The sequence below is a fragment of the Hydractinia symbiolongicarpus genome, chromosome 1 (genome assembly GCF_029227915.1).
Source record: "Hydractinia symbiolongicarpus strain clone_291-10 chromosome 1, HSymV2.1, whole genome shotgun sequence".
NCBI lineage: Eukaryota > Metazoa > Cnidaria > Hydrozoa > Anthoathecata > Hydractiniidae > Hydractinia > Hydractinia symbiolongicarpus.
The window spans coordinates 14020600-14043112 of record NC_079875.1 but is presented as its reverse complement, the minus strand read 5'-3'; the positions used below and the strand labels follow the sequence as shown (position 1 = coordinate 14043112).

The 22513-nt window shown below is 34.2% G+C and overlaps 2 protein-coding genes across 2 annotated transcripts; one reads left to right on the top strand and one right to left on the bottom strand.

The window, feature by feature from the left end:
• The first annotated feature begins 601 nt into the window (after nt 1-601).
• On the top strand, nt 602-3996 carry LOC130641294 (ras-related protein Rab-1A-like). Its single transcript, XM_057448036.1, has 2 exons — nt 602-900; nt 2482-3996. Exons 1-2 carry the CDS (start codon nt 631-633, stop codon nt 2917-2919), a joined length of 708 nt encoding a protein of 235 aa, XP_057304019.1. The 5' UTR covers nt 602-630; the 3' UTR covers nt 2920-3996.
• A 199-nt stretch (nt 3997-4195) lies between these two features.
• LOC130641303 (follistatin-like) lies at nt 4196-12449 on the bottom strand. Its single transcript, XM_057448049.1, has 5 exons — nt 11629-12449; nt 8608-8796; nt 6347-6535; nt 5549-5767; nt 4196-5317 (listed from the first exon to the last, which is right to left on the bottom strand). The coding sequence occupies exons 1-5, from the start codon at nt 11693-11695 to the stop codon at nt 5085-5087; spliced, it is 897 nt and encodes a 298-aa protein (XP_057304032.1). The 5' UTR covers nt 11696-12449; the 3' UTR covers nt 4196-5084.
• Nucleotides 12450-22513: the final 10064 nt, after the last annotated feature.

Sequence of the window (22513 nt, the reverse complement as noted above, 5' to 3'; positions counted from 1 at the left end):
ACTTTTTGTTCAAATTTTCTGAAAACTAATATTTTATTTCTTAATTAAAAGCTCTCTACCGGCTTATGTATTTTCAAAAAAAAAACACTTAAATTAAAAAAATATAAAAATGCACAAAGCTCTTCGCAACAGTGTTACATTTATCAATCTACTGGCGTTCCACGTAAAAACATTCTAAGACTTTTTTTTTGTTTGGGTCACACGGCGGCACACTTCCACCCCCACTCCTACCCCAGGCTGATTTTATTTTTCATTTCGCTTCTTATTTTTCTTCATATTATTTTATCTACGTTTATTTATTATTTATTTCAAGTTGTTACCAACCCTTTTTTACTTCAACACATTTCCACATGTTCTTTGCCATTTTCCTTTTTTCCTTTTTTACGTTTTTACAATTACTATGGGATAGATTGCACCATGTGGTCCCAGTTCCAAAATTGGTGCCGAAGCCCAGTTTTTATGTCGAATTATGAATTCTATTTTACATTTAGGTCATTTAATATGTCCTTCTTACGATATATGATAAAACAGCCCTTAAGACAGCTTCTGTTATTTCAACAGTGTCGGCCACAGTTTAATTTTTTTAATATGTTCAAAACAAAGGTTGTCTTTGTATTTAGAGCTTTCAATATGTCCTATAAAAAGAATTGGTCAGAAAACCACAGTTGGTCTGACAAACAAGAACTTGATTTAATGAAAAAGCACTACATGTTCGCACCAAGTTATCTACATTATGACTACCTCTTCAAGATATTACTGATAGGAGATAGCGGAACGGGGAAGAGCTCGCTTCTTATTCGTTTCTGTGATGATTATTTCTCCAACACATTCATCAGTACGATCGGCGTGGATTTTAAAATAAAAACTTTGGAATTGGATGGCAAGCTGATAAAATTACAAGTTAGTTATTTATTGTTGTTATTTCTTGTGACAGCTTGGAACACAGTGTTTTTATGGCATTGGGTTAACCTTTGTTTTTAAAGACGATTGGCCTCTAGTTCCTACCGTATTTTAGTTCAGTTTTATTAGGAGAAATAAAATATCTAGGTCATAGATTTTTGCTGCACCTGTTACTCCCAATTCCATAATAATCTGTTAAATGACAGATAATTTGGCATTGTCGAGAAGCTTGTCGTTATCCAAGTGAACACTCCTTTTATATCTCGACAAATAGATCATATGGTACAATAATATCATATAATCGGCGCGAATGAAAATGATAAGAATTGTTGCTGCGATAATGTTAGGTAGCTTCATATGAGCTTTATCTGATAATTTTCGATTAGACGACGATTATATCCGACAATATGCACTAATCTCATGAAATCGCGCGTCCGTAAATCTTTAATTTCGTGCAGTGACTTTGATATGTTCTTATGACATTTCCCAGGCATTAATTAAGAATCGTTCTTTTTTCGTGGGAACGAGGTTGTTGGACAACCTTGTAACCTTTATGCTGCTACTCAACCTCGTCCCCAGGGCATCTTGTATCTTTTCTGACCCCGAGATGGCGATACGAACGTCCCGGGGTCAGAAAAGATACAAAATGCCATGGGGACGAGGTTGACTGCTACTCTTTGTTTTTTTTCCATCCAATCTTGTTCAAAATGATACTTAAACTACTTCTGGAACTAAAACGAATAATCTTATCATCACAAAAAATAATTAGAAGGATAACCAATCAAATTGCAGCATTACTGTTCTTCTATTTCATTTTTGAATGTTTTGAAATTATCATCAGATTAGAGATAACTCACAAACCGAAAAGTGTACGCTAAGACTATGTTCACACTTTGCGGATAGAGATCGATGAGTGTGTTTGTCCACAGGAAGCTAACCCTATCCGATATGCGAAACAGTTGGATTCCGTTTCGATGCAAAAAGTGAAATGACTTCGTTCGAATACTGAAATGGCATCGTGTAAACAAACTGGCGACTTTAAAAGAAAATCAAACTCCCAAGTTTTACTATTACCTTTAAGTCAGTCTTGCTAGTTTGCCAGTACACATTTTATTCCGAAATATTTCTCTTCGGAACGACATGTATCCGCAACACATAAACATAGTCTAAACTAAAACAGGAGGGAGGGACAAATCCAAACGTCTAAATATGTTGTACCGTGACAACCTCGTCCCCAGGCACTGTCGTATATAAAAAAAACCTAACAATCCTGGGACGAGGTTGTATCGTGAAACACCGAGAAGGAAAACTATTTTAAAATAAAAATGTTTTTATCGAGCTCCTCCCAGAGGTAAAAAACAACAACAACTGACTGTTTTTATTCACTTCACAACATTTTTCTTGTTTAGTATTTCCAGCTTAATTTTTTTGCTACTTGTAGCTGGCACAAAAACCTTTTGGGATCCAGGTTGATTTCCTTGATATTTGTGTCATAAGGCAGACCTTCATCTACTTAGCAAAGCAGAGAACGGTGCTTTGTTAACTATTTCTTGAAGATGCTTTTTCTACAATATATTATAGGTTTGGGACAGTGCGGGTCAAGAACGATTCCGTACGCTAACTACGTCTTACTACCGAGGAGCTCATGGTATAATAATTGTGTATGATATAAGCGATCGAGCAAGCTTTGTCAATGTCAGCATGTGGCTGTCAGAAATTGACAAATACGCGAGTGACAACGTGCACAAAGTATTGGTGGGGAATAAATCGGATAAAGAGACTGAGAGAGAAGTTGATTTTAATTCAGCAAAAATAATGGCGGACAAGCTGGGGATAGATTTAATCGAGTCAAGCGCCAAAAATAACGACAATGTCGAAGAAATATTCAATGGACTTGTAAAAGAATTAAAAACACAGTTGGGTGACATTGATGAAAAATGCACGAGTCAGCTAAAAGGAGCCACGACACTTTGTGAAGGGATTAATGTCATGGAAGAAAGAATGTCATGTTGTTGGTGATGACGTCATCATGTCATGAAAAGAAAATGTCTAGTATGTTGGAGATGACATCATCGTGTCATGAAAAGAAAATGTCTACCGTTAGTGAAGACGTCATCGTGTCATGAAAGAGCGCTAGTATGTTGGTGATGACGTCATCATGCCACAAAAATAAAATGGCTATTATTGGTGATGACGTTATCGTGTCATAAAAAGCGCTAGCATGTTTGAGCAGGAGAGGCAATGACGTCATAATCGGCGCATGTTTAGATCATAGCATTACAGAGGGTTAAAATTAACATGACCAAGAGAACCTTGCCCTCATCGCCAACAGATGTTGACGCATTTTGAGAAAACCACAAAACATTTCTTGTTATTTAATGATTTAGATTATTCGCGATATTTTCAGTATCACATTTTTGTAATTTTTTACAACTCTAGAGCTATTGTAAATATTTTTTCTTTACGTTAATTTTAACATGGGGCTTGATGATATGACAAAATATGTCTTCTACTTGCTTCAGTCATTATTTGATTGTAAACGCGAACAAACATGTACAAAGAAAAAAAAATATTCTGACGAAATATATACATACATAAAAAATGAAAGAGAAAATGTCATGTGCTTATGATGACGTCATAATGTTGTGATATCGAATCTGTTACCGCGGTGATACCAAAGAAATACTGACACGGTGTCTTTAGTGACGTCATGGACAAAAGTATTTCACGCTGTTGAATATTGATGTCGTAATCACAATGCCACAGTGAAGAAATAATCGCGATGTCTCTAGTGATGATACCATACAGGAGAGGCGGGTGACGTCATAATAGGCGCATGTTTTGATCATAGCAATACAGGGGGTTAAAATTAACGTTACCAAGAGAACCTTGACCTCATCGCCAACAGAATACCCACATGCAAAAAAAAACATGTCTGAAAATTCGAATAACCAAATGAGAAATTTGAGGTGGAAGGAGGAATAATTTGTGTGATTTATGTCATATCAAGCCAATATTTTTAAGTATTTTAAAGTTGACGTTGACTATCCACATTATAGTTGTATCTAAATTTAGAAACATGCTAAAAAGTAAGGAGAAAAGAAGGTTTTAAATATCCCACAGGTTACGTATGGAACTTAAAAAAGTACAAATCTGTGTAGAGAAACACGAGGCTGTATCATTACACATAAAGTTAATATAATATGGTTGAAATATATCATAATATATCATAAATTTCATCATCCACAAGAACTTATCTGTTTTAAAAACTTGATTAAGGGAAATACGAAAATAGTTTTTCAAAAATAACATTTTCTTTTCTTTAGTAGAACCATAAAAAAATTGAGTATTAATATAAAAGATATATAAATATGTACATATACAGTATACTATATGATAAAAAATAACAAATCACACACAGAGAGTACGAACTAGGCGTGTTTTTCGTTAACTAAACCGGACATAATGAATTACAAAATGCTATCTACAGAAATTTCGTTAGTAAACAATTAATTATATGTTTGAAAGGTGAAAATAAAAAATTTGGAAAGGTAAAGAAAAACAACTTAAGTACATAAAATTCTGGCCCTTATCAGCATAAATTTCAAAAGTTCGCGATTGTTAAGCTCTTTCTCGAGGAGAAATTATGCAATTAAAAATTAACGACACTCAGTGCATTCTAATCTTGGCTTATCTGAAAGAGCTCTGGAGATTAGAATATTGATGGAAATATTTAATAGACACATCAATATCTTAACCTTTTCGTGCCTGGTGTCCTCATATGGCATCGAACGGGGTTTGCAGGGGGAGGGACCCCTATTGCTTTCCTATGTGATAGGGGGTCGCTGTTAAGTACCTGATATGAACGGTTGTTAAGGAGATAATCAAAGGCAAAGTTTTGAAAATTTCTAAAGTTATGAGGCATTCAAGGGTTAACCAATATTTTTTTAACTTATAGGTCACTTTACCAGCAATCTCGTTCCCATGGCTCCTTATTGCTTGAACGACAGAAGAAGCTACAAAAAACAAGGTTGATATTACAAGCGCCAAAAATTTCTATATAGCTACACTTTCTTCTTATTCCGTTTCGAAGATTTTTTCTTCCGGCGGCTATCAGTCAAAAGATTTGACAGAAACAGCTTCTATCTCCAAATGTTTTACTTACATACGTATGACCAAGTATTTCAAGTTTTGCATTTTTTACCACTGAAATCTACATGGATAATCTTTCCCGTCTTACACGATTCACGTTTGAGGTCACACCAATCATAATAAACTTTTCCATTTGAACCACAAATTTCAAACAGAGCAACGCTAACGTTTTTTTCACAACAATTAATACACTGAGGTTTACCCTTACTATTGGTAACACATTTGTGTCCAACCTTGCAAATAATTCCATCACACCTCTCTTTTGCTAAAAACAAAATATAAGATCTTGTAACAAAATTTCATAAACATGCTCAAACTTCTTTTGAACATTTTGCCGTGTAAGCGCTAAATAAACTCTTACTTGATGTGCTACTTTTGATATAAGGGGCTGCAAGGTCGCTGTCCCTTTATATCAAAAAGAGAAAAAACCCGTGGTCGTACTGAACTTTGACATCATTGAAATAAATAGACTGCAAACGAACTTGTATATACTTACTCGTGCAGGGACCATGATGGGCAACTGCTATAACTTGATGCGAGTCGCATGCAGCTTTAAGTAGGTGACAATGAGATTCGTATGTTTTCCCATCCGCTGCGCATAGCTGCTGTCCTGGTATGCAGGAGGACGGACACGTGCGCGTGATGCAGTATGAGGCGCCACTTTGATCGTAAACACAAGACTTTCCATCTGAACATGTAACGCCCTTACAAAAATCTAAAAATCAAATAACTTTCCCATTGTTTTTAATGAATGTGAACTTGTATTATTTTTAAGCTCTACTGTTATACAGACAAAAACAAATATCAACTAACAAATACATTGTATTTTATAATCTACTCAAAGAAATCTCGGATTGAAGTTTGCTTTCTTTTTTATATTTGGAGATCCTTCACTTCTTTCGTAACTGATGACAGCATGTCTTGACTTTCCTCGTCAGTAATAGGGCTGCGAAAAGTTTTTTTATGCGTTTTATACAGAGCTTTTTCAAGGAAAAATGCCATTTAATGCAAAAAAAAAGTGTCCGTTCTATAAAGTGACCGTCTGTTTTATAGAGATTTTCTTGTGAGAGTTTGAGCTGAAATCAGTCCGTTCCAAGGAACAGTGTCCGTTATATAGAGGTTTCCGCTTTAGACCATGACCGCTTTAGAGAGATTCCACTGTATTTTTATTCCCCTGTTTTATTTTAGGTACTTTTTGAAAAAAATTGTGAACTTTGTACCAGATAAATAACGAAAAGAATCTTGTTCAAGACATAAGAGAGTTGGGGACGAGGTTGATAAGTTAAAAATATACCTTTACAATTTCCATTGTAGGCGATATCAACGTTGTTGATGTTACTTGCACATAATATTTTACTCATTTCACAACCATCTGCGTACGTCACTCCATCTGTGCCACACACTTTACCTGTCACCTTAGCACATAATCTCGAGTATTTGCAATTATTTCCGCTTTCACTGCATATCGTTTCCTTGCAGGCACCTATGACAAAGAAGTAATTAAAACCTTAGCCATATTTAATAAGAACCACTAACACAAAATTTGAAGTTATTTTATCAGGGAACAATCTGAGGCAGGATGTACTTTTTTAACACTTATTCAGCATTAAACTCTACGGATAATGACGATGACGAACAGTTCTGGGAATGGAGAAAATAGATAATGTTGAAGTGAGCCAACCTCGTTCCCAGGGTTTTTTGTCTCTTTTTGACACTGGGTGGCACCGAAACGCCGTCCAAACGCAAAAAAGTTTTATTATGCCCTGGTAACATGGAGGTTGGAAGTAAGCATATTTGTAAAAACATACATATATGATACTACTAATTAAAGAAAAACACTGTTTCTTAGTGAGACACACTTTATTTTGTTCTTTAATCTATAATTCAAGCTGAATATATATTCTTATTATTTGCAAAATATCAGCCTCAACGTTCTTATAAACGAGTTTCTTATAAAAAAGCATGTAGCGATTTTATCTGACTTTTACACTATAAATAGTAACCTAAAACCGTGTTCACACGATCGTTGAAGCACTCCCCCTCAAAGAAGGTTGTCTATTCTAAATATAACTCAAACTTTACACAGACTGTGCAAACAATAACAACTTTTGCACATGTATACTTAAAAGTTGAAAAGAGAGATATTTTTATAAAATGTATGTACATTTTCAGAAAAAAATGACAGTTTTTTTAATCTTCAGGTAAATGTTTTGACAGGGCAGACATTGAGGAATTTTAATGCTGATGTTGAAATTATACAAAAATTTTTTGCCACTGCTTTTCAAACTTTTTTATTCATTCAGTTTTCGATATATTGAATTTGTTGCATTTTTTTACAATTACAATTTTTTGTTCCATTTTTTCCCGCTCTTTTTATTTGCGAAGGAAATTGACATCAAAGCAAACAAAAAAAAATAAATTAAAACGGTGATTCTGAAACGCTGGTCACATTGTGCTTGTTTATAAATGGCCAAAAAAAATTTTTATTTTTCAAAAATTTATATACAGGATTGCTGTACATCTATTAATTTTTTGATCTGTAGTTCCATGGGTTCGAAAAATGTTCGATTTATAAACCAATTACTCTGCACCATGTACATACTTGTGATAAAACAGAAAAAAAATATCAGCAGTGACATATTTACACCAATCAAATAAACAGGGTTGATGTTCAATGCAAACAAAAAACACTTTTCTACACATAAACACATTCCACTGGATTTAATTTAGTAAACAAATACAACGGTTACTGACTAAGTTGTTTGATAAAAGCAGCGAGTCTTGTTAATCCAGGAATTATTAATAATTGCGTAATATCACATTATTTAGCGTGGCGGAATAACAGGAAGTTCGGTGTAGGTATGTTTGGTTTTGTCTTTTTTCTGTATTGATTTATTTACATAAAGTCGAGTGTTCACTTTTAGTTACCAGCACGTCATGTCATGACCTGGATATAATTGGAATTGTTTGAGCACCGATGTCGCCAGTGGCAAAGAAGACCTTTCACTGGAATATTATGTAACGACACAATTCACTTTTATATAATTTAATAAAACAGAAAATTTACAGAGTTGTGATATATAAACTTTTTGCTTGAATCCAGCAAGGATTGCAGGTCTGGAGATAAGGTCGATCATTGGTTAAAATTTAGCAATTCTTTTCCTCTTCACAAAACAAAACAAAGAAATGAAAAAAAAAAATTTCGTAAATTTTCTTTGCTTTTGTGGAGAACTTTAAATTCTTATGGAGCTTTTTTGTTTTCCTAAAGTTTCTGACCCGATGTAAAAATATCTAGGGTCAAAGTTCAAGAGGTATGCGTAAGAGGTATGCATATTTTCCTGTTTAATATCCATGTATTTTCGTCCCTAGAGCTCTCGGAGAAAGACTTACATAGAGGTCTAATATCGAGAATCACATGCCATGCCATCGAAAAAAACTCTTATGCGATTTTTCTTCCAGCCTCGTTCCCAGGGTTTTTTGCATTTTTAGCATCGGGGAAGCACAAGCGGCTTTGACATAGGCAACAAACCCTGGGGACGAGGATGTTTCTCCTACCTTTTGTTGCGCCTGGACAAGTTACACATGGTGCTTTGATTAAACCGTATCTGTATTTGAAAGCAAGAGCTGCAGATTCATACTCCGTCGTTGCAGTGCCTCCGCTTTTGCAACACGATGGAGAGTTGTCGAAGTACCCAAGAACTCTCCTACAACTGTCTTGTTTCTTTGCAGTCCAACATAAAAAACCTAAAACAGAGAAACTAATAACGTATCGGGAAAAATTTAGAATTAAAGTTATTGAGGGAAAATAATATTAGTCAGGGTGAAAAGAGTCGTAGGGATATTAGTTGCAGGAAAAAAGACTGTCCTTTTGTAGACTTGAACATAAAAAGGAATAGCTAGTTACTCCTCTTTTTTTGATGCCTGAAAAAAATTGCCGTGAACGAGGCTGAAACACCAGTGAAACGCCTGTATATCAAGCCTGTAGACAAAGCTAATTACAAATAGGGCTAGTATATTACCATTGCGAAAAAAAATAGGCCGTAGACAAAGCTGAAATACCAAAAAGGGGTGCAAAATTTTTTTTAGCAAATTTCACCCTAATACGCGAAAATAAATTTCGCGAAATTTACTAATAGTTCCAGATTTGCGAAGTTTCTTCAAAGAAATATGTCTGTCAGTTTTAACTCGTAAAAATCTCTTAAGATTACTTTTATCGAAGATGTCGGAATTCAGTTTCTCTAAAACGAAAGCTTAGAAACAATCAAATTTCTTGTAGCAAACCCCATTTTAAATCAACCAAGACAAACAAACTGATTTCTTACGAAACGTTGTTCATTAAAATCGGCCAATGAGCACAAGGCCAGCGTGTCCACATCTCACCCTCTTAAACAGTGCGGAAATTAATTATGTTTATTTTTGTGAGTAAAACCATTCGCTTAAAACGTCGTAGACAAAAAAAGTTTCTCAATATTAAAGAAGAATAAGCACAAACCAATCAAAGGGTGGAGTATTCTAAGCGCGAAAAATTCGTTAACAGCTCAGCGTGATATTTTTCAACCTTCTTCCGATTTCTCTGTGGTAAAGAAGAAACATGCTGGGTCTCTACGTTGTTGACTGCACGTGCTTTTATGAACACATTTTTGTTGGACGTGCAGCTTTACTCCGAATTTTCTTACGTGAAGTTTGTATCAATTATATGTCAAATCATTTTGCCCATAACCCTATTCGTGCTTAAGAGAGGGAAGTGAGAGGGAGGACTTTTTTAAAGCTCCTCAAATAACCCAGTGGGAATAAAGTTAAGAACAAGAACAAGACGGATTGGAATGGAAGAAAAATTTGATTGGCTATGGTGCTAATTAATATTTTGTTTTTATATTTTGTCTGTTCCTGTCTCCAAAAAAAGTTAAAATGATTTTAACTTTTAGTTTAGATCCAAACGGATGGGAACGAAAATATTTAACAACCAATCAATCAGATTCTAAAAGTTACCACTTTTTTATTCATTCTGCTCATTTCATTATTTCGAGAATATTCACCTTTAAGGTAAATTTTCACTCAAGAGTGGGACTTGGATCGCAAAATTGTGATTTCTGGAATCTGATTGAAAATTGATCTTGTGAACATTTTTTGTTGTTATTATTGTTTAAATATGTGTTATTAAAGAACTTAACAACTTAAGGCTGGTATTTGCAGACCAAACGTAAACAAGTAATCAATTCCTTATTTTGTTAAGTAAACAAACAGTAGACCGCTCTATGTTGGCACACCAATCCCCAGAAAAATAATGAATTTAGTACTTCGCTTGGTAATAAAGATTTAATCAAACTATGTTGGCACACAAAACTCAAACATATGATAAATTCAGTACTTCATTTGGTAAATAAAAGTTAGACCACACCATGTTGGCTTACACAAACAAATAATCAATTCAGTACTTTGTTGGTTACATAAACTTTACCACTCTATGCTGGTCCACCAAACCCTCTCTTTGAAACATGATATAAACAACCACTTCTCAAATGTGAGTCTTTCAAAAGCCTCATAGTACACTTAAGTAGAATTTTCACACAAAAAGACCTGGATACGAAGTTAAAAACTCACAAATCAGATCAACCGTCGATTTAACGGATAGATTAAAAAAACTGTAAACTACTTGCATTTTTGAGGATGGCAGAAATCGTCGACTTGTGCGAGAAATTCTTATTTGGATTTCTCTTATTTGGATTTATTTGGTGAAAACTTTTTATCGTTATCGTAACGACGTTAGTAGTTGACTTCCACGCAAAAAAATGTTGCAGTTACATATAAATTTATGATTCAATTTCTGGGAAATATACTTAACGCCAAAAAATAAACATGGCATCGCCAAATATTTTTCTTGCGTTTCTGACATCAAAGTACGTAAAAACATAATGTCTATTGTTTGATAAAGTATTTAAAGCGCATCTTTTAACCTGTGGTTTCCTAATACACGAAAATTATAGCTGGTAAAATATTACACAGTCTCAATTAGTGGTTTATAAGACAAACTGTCTATCCATCGTGCAGAAGATAGCCAGAAAAAAATGCGTCGATGGGTGCGCCTAATGCGGCGAATAAGCGTATAATGGCTACGAGGTAAATATATCAACTTCTACAAACTTTTCCTAATGTCTGACTTTTAAATAACCATCGAAGATAATGATCATATCTAGTGCTTTTGAACAATGACGAATACTAAACTAGAGTCGCACAATGCTGAGTTCGGATAAAATGTACGGTAAACAGATTTAATTCGACATACGGAAAAGTTGTGTTTCTTTAAAATATAGCCATACCTATCTACTTTAACTGCCATGACATTATTTAATTCCTTGTTTAGTGTGACAAAGAAATTGTCTTCACCCGCCATATTTGTTTCAAAACCGTTCTCAATTTTTTCTGCCATTTTTTTTAAACAACCAGACTCTGAAAATTTACATTTATGACAAATTTTCCAGACAAAAAATCTATATTTACTTGTCTGATGTTCTTATGCATACTCAGACACACAAACTTTAAAAAGAATGAAAAAAAAACAATGCTTAGTTTTCTTACCTTTCTTTGCAGCTACGGTTCCTATATTTTGACTGCATATGACAACAAGAATCAAAAAACATCTCATGTTTGTGGCTGTTTCTTACATACAGCAGGCGAAAATGATCTTTTAAATCTTCAACAAAACCAATAGATAAACAATGAAAAAATAAATAAATAATCTGCTTTAACTAATTCATCTTCATTTGCCTAAAATGTGTGATATCACTTTTAGCACTATTTTCGCTTTCCCATAAACAACAGAAGATTTACGATCACACATTTGTTAAAAATTTGTTGTGCATACCAGACGCGATAATGTAAAAACAGGCGCTCTTTTTATGAAAGTACACAAAAATAAAACAAACTTTGTACCCAGCTCCTTTAAAATACTGTGTTCAAATAAAACCACAGATGAACCAGGAAATAAATACTCTTTGCTAAAGATGTGGTTGACTCCAAAAATAAATAATTAGTTTGCGACCAACATCACTTTGAGAAAATTCTAAAAACGCTTAAAGATCTAACTAAAAACAAATCATACGACAGCAACAACAGCAGCAGTAGCTCCAACAATAAGAGATAAATAACAACAACAAAGAAAAAACAACAAACAACAAAAACAACAACAAGCAAAAAACAACAACAATAACAACAGCAGCAACAACAACAGAACGTCAGTATGAAAAAAACTTCAAAAAACCTTTTAAACAAAATAAAAAAGCAAAAATGTCTTCAAGTATTTTTTTTAAACACAAGTGTCACGTCCCGTGTCATTCATTGTTGATTTATCAGTGGCACAGTGGTGCTTCGTCTTCTCTATTTCATCGACGCAGCTATCACTATCTATAGTGAGATTCCCTAAAATGCTCCCAGTCTGTTTATGTATACATACCTTAGGTGGCAATTGTATTTTCGGGACGGGATAATCAAAAGGTTTCAGTTTCAAGGGAAACCCAATGTACTCAGTGAAAATAAATTATAACAATAAATTGGGCGACTGTTTACATTGTCTAGGTAACACATTCTTATTGCAAATATTTAGCTGTCTGGGTCTGTGTTCACTTGTACACATATTTGGAGGTATTGCACAAGTCAATCTGTATTCCATAAATATTTTAATGGGAGAGTAAGACTACTAGCGCACAAATTAAAACTATTTACTTTATCTATCTTCATCGCACGCAACTTTACTTTTATTTTTTAGAAATGCTTGTTGACCATGTTGATACACACCATTCTGGAGAGAAATTCCTCTGAGATATTAGTAAGACTAACTAGAACGGCCTAGTCAACTGATCCAATAATTAAGCGAAAACTTTATCGCTTGTTTACATTTTAATGCCGCCATTTTCTTACGCTTTTTATGTCCACACGATGCGATTTCAGCGCGAAATCTTTTTACTATTTATTTCAAAACGGAATCATTCGTCGGCATAAAAAAGATCAGTAAATAATTTTTGTAAGCATTAACAGTAGTAACCTGAACAAAATTTAGTCATACACAAAGATATTTGTTTAGTCTTCAAAAAGGAAAGCCGGCAAATGGGTGGTCGGTAAAATATTTTGGTCGGTTCAAAAATATTAGTATTTTAATTACTCTTCACCAACTTCTTTAACTGCAAAGAAGATTCAGTTTCATGTGAACAAACATCCTTTGCGGCATGAGATATGCTTCGAAAAAATTTCTGTGTGTACAGGATCAATATGTCGGCAGGAAATTGACAATTTTGTAAACAATGTATGTCGACCTTGTTTTGTATTTCGCGGGAAAAATTGAAATAAATCATTTAAATATAAAAAACGATAAAGCATGTTGTTTCAGTCAAAGACTATCTTAAAGAAAGTGTTTATTTAGGAGAAAATTTGATCAAGTAGGTTGTCTGGTAAGTGTAGTAGCTAATACGCCTTCTTCAACCGCATTAGAAGAGATGCTCAGGAAAGTTTAAGATTTTACTGAGGATGTTGGATCATCTTTTAGGCAAACACAAACAAAGAGAGCATAACATTATCATCCGGGCGTTTATACAATTCATAATTACAATACAAGCATTAAATCGCAAGGCGTACATCAATCTCTTTACCGCCCGGGCGACTAAACTATTCGGAATCATAAGACATGTGACATAGGAAAAAATGATAGTAGAGTCTCTACACCATACTCTTTATATTGAGTCTTAAAATTTGTACAAAATTTTTATCCCGAACAGAATTGGAACATGCCGCGTTCTCGAGTAAGGGAGAGGTTGAACTTATAGGCAGGAGATTCGTTATAAACTCTTTTCCGAAAAGTTTTAAGAAAAACATGAAATCGGTAAGAAAAAGTGGAAATGGAAGCGATGGGTTGCAAACGATTTTTCTGCGGTTAAAAATTGACAGCGCTGGATGATAGATTCCTTGCCATTATTCTTTGTACACGTAGTCAATACGGAAAAAGTTCTATTTCTTCACATTTTGGGTAAATGACTTCACTCATGCAAATATATTTTGTTGGTAAAAAGCCCAGATTAGAAATCTCCTAGAACAAGACTACATCAAGTCTTAATATTGGCTATTACTCGAAACTACCCCTAAAAATCTCTATGAAACCTTTAAAATGGGGAAAATATATAATAACTCTTGTTAGGATTGTCCTTAGAACTTTGTTTCATCAAGAAAACTCGTCTTACATGTTTTGGACAGGTAATTAATTCGATAACTCGATGTTTTCGGATTTTACCAGAAAATCTGCAAAAAACTGATTTTCGGACAATTTTTGGCAATTTTTTATGGTGCGAATCTATGTATAAACCGGAAAATATGTTACATAAATTTTATTTAGTTTTCAAAAACTTCAAACAGAATCCAAAAGTTCGCTCTAAAACTAAAGTAACTAAATTTTAAGCAGATAGTGGCATTTTGAACAAATGTCAAGCTTTTGATGACGTCATAAAAAATGTGCTAACGTAAGCAAAAATTTATTGCTGCCATTTTATTATTTTTGTGACGTACTATGTATTGCTAAGTTTGATTCACAAGCCTATAAAAAGCTTTTGGGTTGGGGGCGACCCTTCCTGTCATAATATGTTCGAAAAACCCCAGACTGAATAGGGTTAAGGTATTTCGTGTTGTGGCATGTTTGAATTTGCATGATAACAAATCGTTGTTAAGAGCATCAAAATCTGACTTGTGTATAATATCTAAAACAAACAACTGCTCATGTTTGCCACTTACTAATGAACTTTATGAACACTTTGGTCTAATATATATCCATAAATGCAATTAATGGTAATTTTGACCGGCTAAGTTTGTGTGTAAACACTTATTCTGATATATTAATTAACTAGTACATACCAAGTTGTAAAATATATCTAAAAATAGGCTTAAAATGCAACTAATGTTAATTGCGGCCGTTTGTAAACAATTATTCCGATAAACAAATGAGTATTTTTTTGTTTAACTTGTAATTATTTAGCAAGATTATTTTTTAGGTGGCGTCTATGACAGATATACGTAAAATCCTTTTACATTCTTGAATTTAAAAAAGATCTATAAATTTTCAGAAGCTACCGGGTACTACTTACAATTCGCTTCGTTCGTCCTAAAAAATAGGCTACAGAACCTAAGAACGAAGTTGAGTTCTTTGATTTTAGTCTCAATTTCTCTGCATAAAAAAGACACTGTAGTGTACTTTCATTTTCCTTTCTAGTTTATTTGTGGTCGTTTTTGGAAGCTAAATGGGAAAAAAATAATGATCTTTATTTTCACGGCTATGTTTTTCGCGCTTCTCAAAGTTTTGTTTGCCAAATTATGAAATTATATACCCAGGAAAAATTAGTTAAAATATCACTCCTGAAAATTTATACCCGCGAACAAAAATTAATAAGTACAAATAATTCGTGAAATTTTACCTTCGTGAAAATCATAAAAGGACTATGAAAAAAGTAACCGTGTGAATACTTCGTTGATAAAAAAGTTGTTCCCTGAAGTATATTTCATAACATTTTATCGTCATTCGCGAAAATAAATACCTGCAAAAATTTTCCACAAACATTTTTCTGCCACAATTATTATCGGCGAAATATTTTCAACTAACAGAATTGTCTACGCTCCAAAACTGTTAACTTAGAGCAGGTTTTGCTATAGATCTTTCTGAAGATATTTTCTAAACAAAAAAACTTTTGATTCAACATCTCAACTTTTTCTTTCCCCTAAACTTCTAAATCAATATAGCGCTATAACAAACCATCATTGTAAAAAAAAGACCCTATTAAAATATGGCAATAATGACATGAAAACTTACGCGAAATAGACACCACCAGTGCTATTCTTCTCTGCAGGGACTCTTGGCAAAATAAATTCAATAAAAAGGCACATTGTCCTGGGAACGTCGTTGCACAGTGCCACAATTAAAATTCTTCCATTCCGAAAAAAGAAATAGTCCTGGTAACAAGGTTGTGTTATATATGAAATGTAACGTCTAGACATTTGTTAGCGTGTCGGATGGGGACATGGACACCTTGACTACAAGCATCTAGTGTCAATAATAATGTCATCTACGACTCCCAACATGCAAAAGTGGAAAGAAGGATGGAATTTCGATGGCAAACCACAAGCAATTAAGAAACTTCCGTTTGTGTCTAAGTAACACGCATTCCAATCCTATTAAGTCGATATTCAAAACGGACTTAGTACTTCAGGTTATTATGGTGAGACTCAAAATCTCAAAGGGTAGTAATTTTTGCTTACGTTTGCACGCCTGAAATCCCCGATGGAAAGAGCAGATACCGCATTTTCGATGCTGCTTTGTTGACCAAAATTTTTTCAAAATTCCAGCAATAGAATAATGGCCAAGTTATTCCGTTTGGACATTTCCAGCAAAAACGGCTATTCCCATTATGCCCAGGTTGTTGTCCGATCGGATTATGATCTAGTATTAATCGGATTATAATTCAGTTTTAATTGGCATGCGATCTAGTGTAAAGCGAAATATGGTTAGTATGAGCCGAAATCTGCTATAGCTACATCTTCCACCTTTTTTATAAAGGAGCTGTTTATACGTTTAAAATTTAGGTAAATTTTTAGAAAAAGGCCAGTTCCATTCTGTATAGTTTGGTTTCAATTTCGCAATTCGTAGCGGTTTAAAAAGTTTGTTTTTGAAAAGCGGCAAATTTTTCTTCGTTACTTTTTCTACTTTAGAAAGATTTTAACTACCAAGCGTCTGCTATTTCCAGATTTTTAAGGATTTTGCGTTCATATCTTTGTATTAACCCAAATAAATTCTGACAGGCTCGGCGAGATTGTAATACGGTGTATTGTTCATAAGAGTGTCATCAATCCAAAAAGTGTGAACAAAACCAAGTAAACGAGAATGAGTAAACTCGACAACCCGAAAGGTGTTACTTGCGCAAATTCTCTTCAAAAGAAAACAGCGCTTCGACATATTGTTCTTATTTATTTATTTACTTACCGTTATTACGTTTAAATGACATGGTCGCATACTGCAACCGCATGACAATAAAAATATTTTTATTGACAAAAAAAATTGGCATAACACGTTCAATGCAAATCTTTTTTTTGACTCATTTGTGCTTTCTTTTTTGTAGTATACCCAATTACCACTTATTTACCAGACCCTCGGTTCATTCATTCATAAATCTTTTATTATTTCCTTTTCTATGCATAATTCTTTGCCTGAGAATGTTAATAACTATTAGAGGGTAGCCTCAGCTGATGACAACAAGCTGTGAATCAGCCATTATGTAACTGTTAGAGACAAAAGATTATTTCGTTGACGTGTAAATCTTATAAATCTTTAAAAATTATATTTAAATCCAACCTCGTCTCAAGGACCTCTTTTCGTTTTTTTTAAATCAGGGACGGCGCGCGTTGAAAAAGTAAAAAGAAGTCCTGGGTACGAGGTTGATTCAAACCAACCTTGTTTTCGGACAACTGTCTCATTGGCTCTATTAACTCTTTGTTATGGAAAAGAAATTAGGAGAAGAGACGGCTAAACGAACAAATTAAACAACAGAACTGTATTACAGGGCCATCAACATTACAGGGCCGTCGATACCGGAACAAAATAGCGGAGGGCTATATTTTGGTAGAAGAACCCATCACAGTTAGGTCCAGGTCAATAATTTTTTTAAACAAAATCTTCTAGAATTCTAAAAAACGAACTTTCTCGCCTCGTTTAATGTAACTGTAAAGTGATTATTTCTAGGTGTATATTCAAATGTTGTTACTTTTATATTTAATAAAAACCACGTAAAAATATAGTAAAAAAAAAAAAAAAAAAAAGAAATGTGCTTTTTTCATTTTGATAACAATACAGTAACAAATCATATAACACACAACATATAGGCCATACTGCTAACTTAAAATCAATAGGAGTATAACAGTGAGCCAAAACAGTGAGTTCTAAATATCGGCTGCGCTTGCACGACTTTAGTAGCTCAAATGGAAGCTTTAAATGCACTAGTGGCAGTGCCAATAGGAAATGAAGCTGCTAATCTGGGGAAATAATTTCAATGATGATAATAATAAAGTGTAAGTTAGTGTTTCCATTAACGAAAAGACAGAATTATTTCAAGGTCTGGATCTGTCAGCATTTTGTTTTTCTTCCTTTATGTTCTAGTTTTTAATTCAATTCTCCACTATCTTGTAATAATCTGAATGTGTGATCAAACTGGATGGTTTTTCTTGTTCTTTCCATTTTGCTCTGGATTTGTGCGCGGTCCAGGTGTTTTCCTTTACTTTTTTTAGATAGATTAGATTCGACATTCTCCAAATGTTGGTTGTATTTCAGTATGCATAAGCAGTTCTACTTCGATATTTTAATTTTACCAGTCTTACTAGGAGAAAAATGATTTTGTGAGATAAACTGTATTTAGTATATTTGACGAATGACTTATATTTTAGTTCCTTGTCTATTAGTGTCAACAGTACGTGTGATTCTATGCAAGCGGTAAGTCAATAGTGACTAGTAAAAGGAAAATGCTGTTTCCAAGGTTGGTGATTTCTGTACTATGTTGTCTACCTTCTTAATCTTTTTTTTATTATAGGAATTAAAATTGTGAAATTTATAATGAAAACAGTGGATTATTAAGGTCAACCATTACAAGTCAAACGTTACCTTTTTGCATCCTTGGTATTTCAAATTCCACTTAAAATGAATAAAATTGTAGGAGATGAAAGTTTATCATACACGCCACTAGGATAAGCTATCTGGGTGTGTATCGCTAACACATTGCAGCACGTAGTGTAGTGATTCTGTCCGCGGTTCCTAGGTCTGGCGACCACAGCTCGAATCCCGCTCACTGCTTGGCAGTATGTAGTGATGCACAAATAGCTTTACTTTAGTAAAAATAAAGTTACTTTGTGTGGTACCAGATTGGAACTCAAATTGCTCAAGTTAGCAATATTTGATTGTTCTTGCGTGGGAGGGACGCAACACATTTTCTACCCTGGTGTAGTACTGGAAAAGTAATATCTATAATAACATCTCCTATGGTATTCAAAACCATCCAAGGCATTCATCTACCCTCGGAAAAATGGAAGAAAATCGCGAAAGTTGCAAAAATGTCTGTTCCTGACGAAGGTGTCCCTCGGACCTTTTGAATTCAGATCTTCTTCTTGTCTCTAAAATACCCGAATAAACGAAATTTTAAGTTGATATCCTTTTGCAAAAGACCAGGAATACAAGACCAAATTTCCTCCAGAGAATGTAAAGACAACGAAGTTTTAACTTATTTAAGGGAAGCAAAACGGAGGACACTAAAGCGGAAACAAAGGTGCAAGAAATAGCATTACAATCAGTAAAAGAGAGTTGAGGAAAGGCAAAATCTCTTCCTATATCTTTTAATACAACAAAAAAATGCAGATTCTGTCTCGGGTCGTGCTGATTTTTGATTGCGGTTTTTCAAGCACAAGACCCCCCCCTCCAAGTGTTTCTTGGAATCGTGTTGCTAAAAGTTAGTGTCCGTTGATTTCCTCGTTGTCAACTTTTATTCCTTGCAGTTGTTCTCAGACAGGAAAGGTTACACAGTAAGCAGAAGCGTCTTGTAACCAACTTGTTGTTAAATTAAGTCCGCCGTTTAAGTTTTCTTACTTAATCTCCCTGGAGTTGTACTCTGCATGTTGACAACAAACATGTGCGCAGTACTTGTTAGGTTGTCAATCTGACTTTAAAGTATCTAACAGTTTAATACATGCCTAAATTAAGAAAATAATCGTCAATGTCATATGTTTTGTCTAATACTACTCACACCAACACATACCTAGTTTTTGCTACGAGTAAGAAAAGCTGAAGACGTAAGGCAGTATATATGTTTTCATGATAGAAGTCACAGAAGTGTGATGAAATCATCTGTGGCAAAAAGATAATACATACATGTTTATCTACTGTTGTGTTTTTGTTCAAACAACCGAACACTCTTTCAGGCTTTTGCAGGAATGGAATTTAGAATACTACGTTCGTCATAGTAGAAAAGCCCTAGCATCAACTACAATACAGTTTTAGCAAAATTGCATAAGTAATTTTTAGCTTTGTGATCCTAACACCCTTTTTTAATAAAACAGTATCGCTGCTCATTACCTTATCAAAAAAAAACATCAGCAAAATGTAACTAATTTTTACTGGCCAACAATTTTTGCTAACTTTTTGTTAACTAATTTTTACCAACAATTTTTGCCGATTTTTTGCCGATTTCTTTGACAATTTTGCTGATTTTTTTTAAATTCAGCATTGGAGAAGAGCAGGTAAGCATAGCAAAGGATACAGAGAGGCAAGAAAAAGTTGAATTAAATAGAACTGATTTTTTGCGATCAAATTGATATTTCAAATTCTACAAGGATATTCTACAGAGATTTTGTAGGTTCTGGACCTCGATTGGTTGATATTTTGGACATCTTTGATTGCAAAAGATCCGATTTGTTTATTTCTAACGATGCATTAAGCATCCCTGTAACTGATTTGTATTGTACGTATTACTTGAGTCTCCGAAAATCTTATTGCCACAAATAAATAGAATAATGTAATTGCTTAATGCAATTAGTGTGCCGGATGTTACCTTCTCAGCACACTGCTTTTTTAAGAGAAATATTTAGGGGGGATTCCTTCGGTCCCAACACATATACAAGACCTCAGCGGGTATTTTTTTATTAATTATTTCTCCTATTATCCATACCTTTACCCCCGTATCTCTTTTATAATCTGTTTGATTTTTCAACAGTCTTTAAATTGTGAATACTGCCAGTGGGTACACGACACTGGCTTAACGTTAAATAGACGTCCCTAAGAGACGTCAAAAATCTTTCATTTTCAACACAAATTCAACATCTATTCAAAGTCACATGCAACATCTTCTTAACGTTTTTCAACGTTGAAATGTCCACTGGGATGTCATCTAAAAATGTTTTCTTCAGGACAACCTCTGACGATTCAAGAACAGAATCTTGACTACATCAGCATTTTTCGTCAATGCTACTGGTAATACATCGGTGTCATTGGTGTCGCGATTTGTAACCTCAAACATACCGCAATCTGTTGTGTATATTTTTCTTAGGAGATTCATTGTTTTGATTGATTCACCTTCCAACGTTTCCAGCATGTTGATAACAACTACGCGTGATTCTTTGTCAGCCTAACTTCAATTAATTTTGATTTTACTTCTTTTTAAAGCAAAAATTACCTATAGGAGTTAAATTTACACTTTCCACATCTCAAGGTCAAATTTCTCTAACTTTTTTATCCATTCATAGCCGTCAAATTGACCTGTCAATGCAGGGGTGAAAAGTGCCTATCATAAAAATAGGTTTAAATGCTAAAAGTAGGCTCTATCCGCAACTAAAATAGAAAATAACTACATAGCGACACACATAGTAACCAATTTTAAGCTTTTTGGTCTATGTGTGACGCTTTATGATTACTAGATGCCACTTAAAGCATCTCAAGATTATATACCACAGTTAGGAATACTGACTGAAGTGCTCTATAAGCAGTGAGACAGATACTTGGTGTACCTCTGAGGTCAACTTGTCACTCTTAATTCGTCAGTTCAAAATTAGAGTTAAGACTTAGGTATTAGGTGTTTGGTAGTGCTACCTTTTTTAGTCGATCAAAGAGTCTACAAGATAGCAGGAAAATCTTTAAATTTATTTTTCGCGGTATGACTGATGCAACAGCGCCACAAAAAAATCCTAAAATCTAGTCCGCCATTGGCAAAATTCTTCGGACAATTAACAATAACGCTAAGGTGTGTGAATTTTAAATAAGACATATTTCCATTTTAAACTTCGTTAGTTCATTTGGCCAAGAAAATGTCATTTGGCGTCATGTTCATTGCACCAACATGCGCAACGGTTTTCAAGACGTTGAGGTTATAGCAGAAAAATCAACAATGCAGTCGCGAAGATTTGGATATCTTCTGTGTAAAAAACATCCAAATTCAACTTGCATTAATGCGCCAGTCTTAGTCTGTTAATCGTACATACTGTAATCCAATTATGGTGTGGAGTGTTCTATTCGGTCTTGTCGTTTCAATAACTGCAGCTTCAGGTGACTGCATCTCTGGATGTTATATTCCCTTACTGTCAAGAACCGTAACTATTTTGTCACTTTTGTTAAATTTATTTCCCACAGTCTTATTTCCGTATCTTCCTACGAAAGAAGTTGGTTATTTTGTTTCTTTTGGTGGTCAACAAACCTTTATAAAGATTATCTTAACATCGTTTTTACTTCAATACTTCTGTCATATCAAACCTTCTAGTTTCTAGCACATTTGTGCAACAAAACTATTTTAAATGTTGTCCTGATTTTATTTGTATTAGCTGATATTTTTTGCTAAACTAAACATATAAGGTACACCAGACGCAAGAGCGATATGTTGCGAGTCATAGTGGTACAGTACACTCCTGATAATTG

What these genes read in the sequence shown, in the direction of transcription:
- LOC130641294 (XM_057448036.1), top strand. Translation starts at nt 631, where the DNA reads ATGTCCTATAAAAAGAATTGGTCAGAAAACCACAGTTGGTCTGACAAA. An exon ending in GCAAGCTGATAAAATTACAA is followed by an intron (nt 901 to 2,481) that starts GTTAGTTATTTA and finishes AATATATTATAG; the next exon opens with GTTTGGGACAGTGCGGGTCA.
- LOC130641303 (XM_057448049.1), bottom strand. Translation starts at nt 11,695, where the DNA reads ATGAGATGTTTTTTGATTCTTGTTGTCATATGCAGTCAAAATATAGGA. An exon ending in TTGTCCAGGCGCAACAAAAG is followed by an intron (nt 6,536 to 8,607) that starts GTAGGAGAAACA and finishes TCTTTGTCATAG; the next exon opens with GTGCCTGCAAGGAAACGATA. An exon ending in CTACAATGGAAATTGTAAAG is followed by an intron (nt 5,768 to 6,346) that starts GTATATTTTTAA and finishes TTTGATTTTTAG; the next exon opens with ATTTTTGTAAGGGCGTTACA.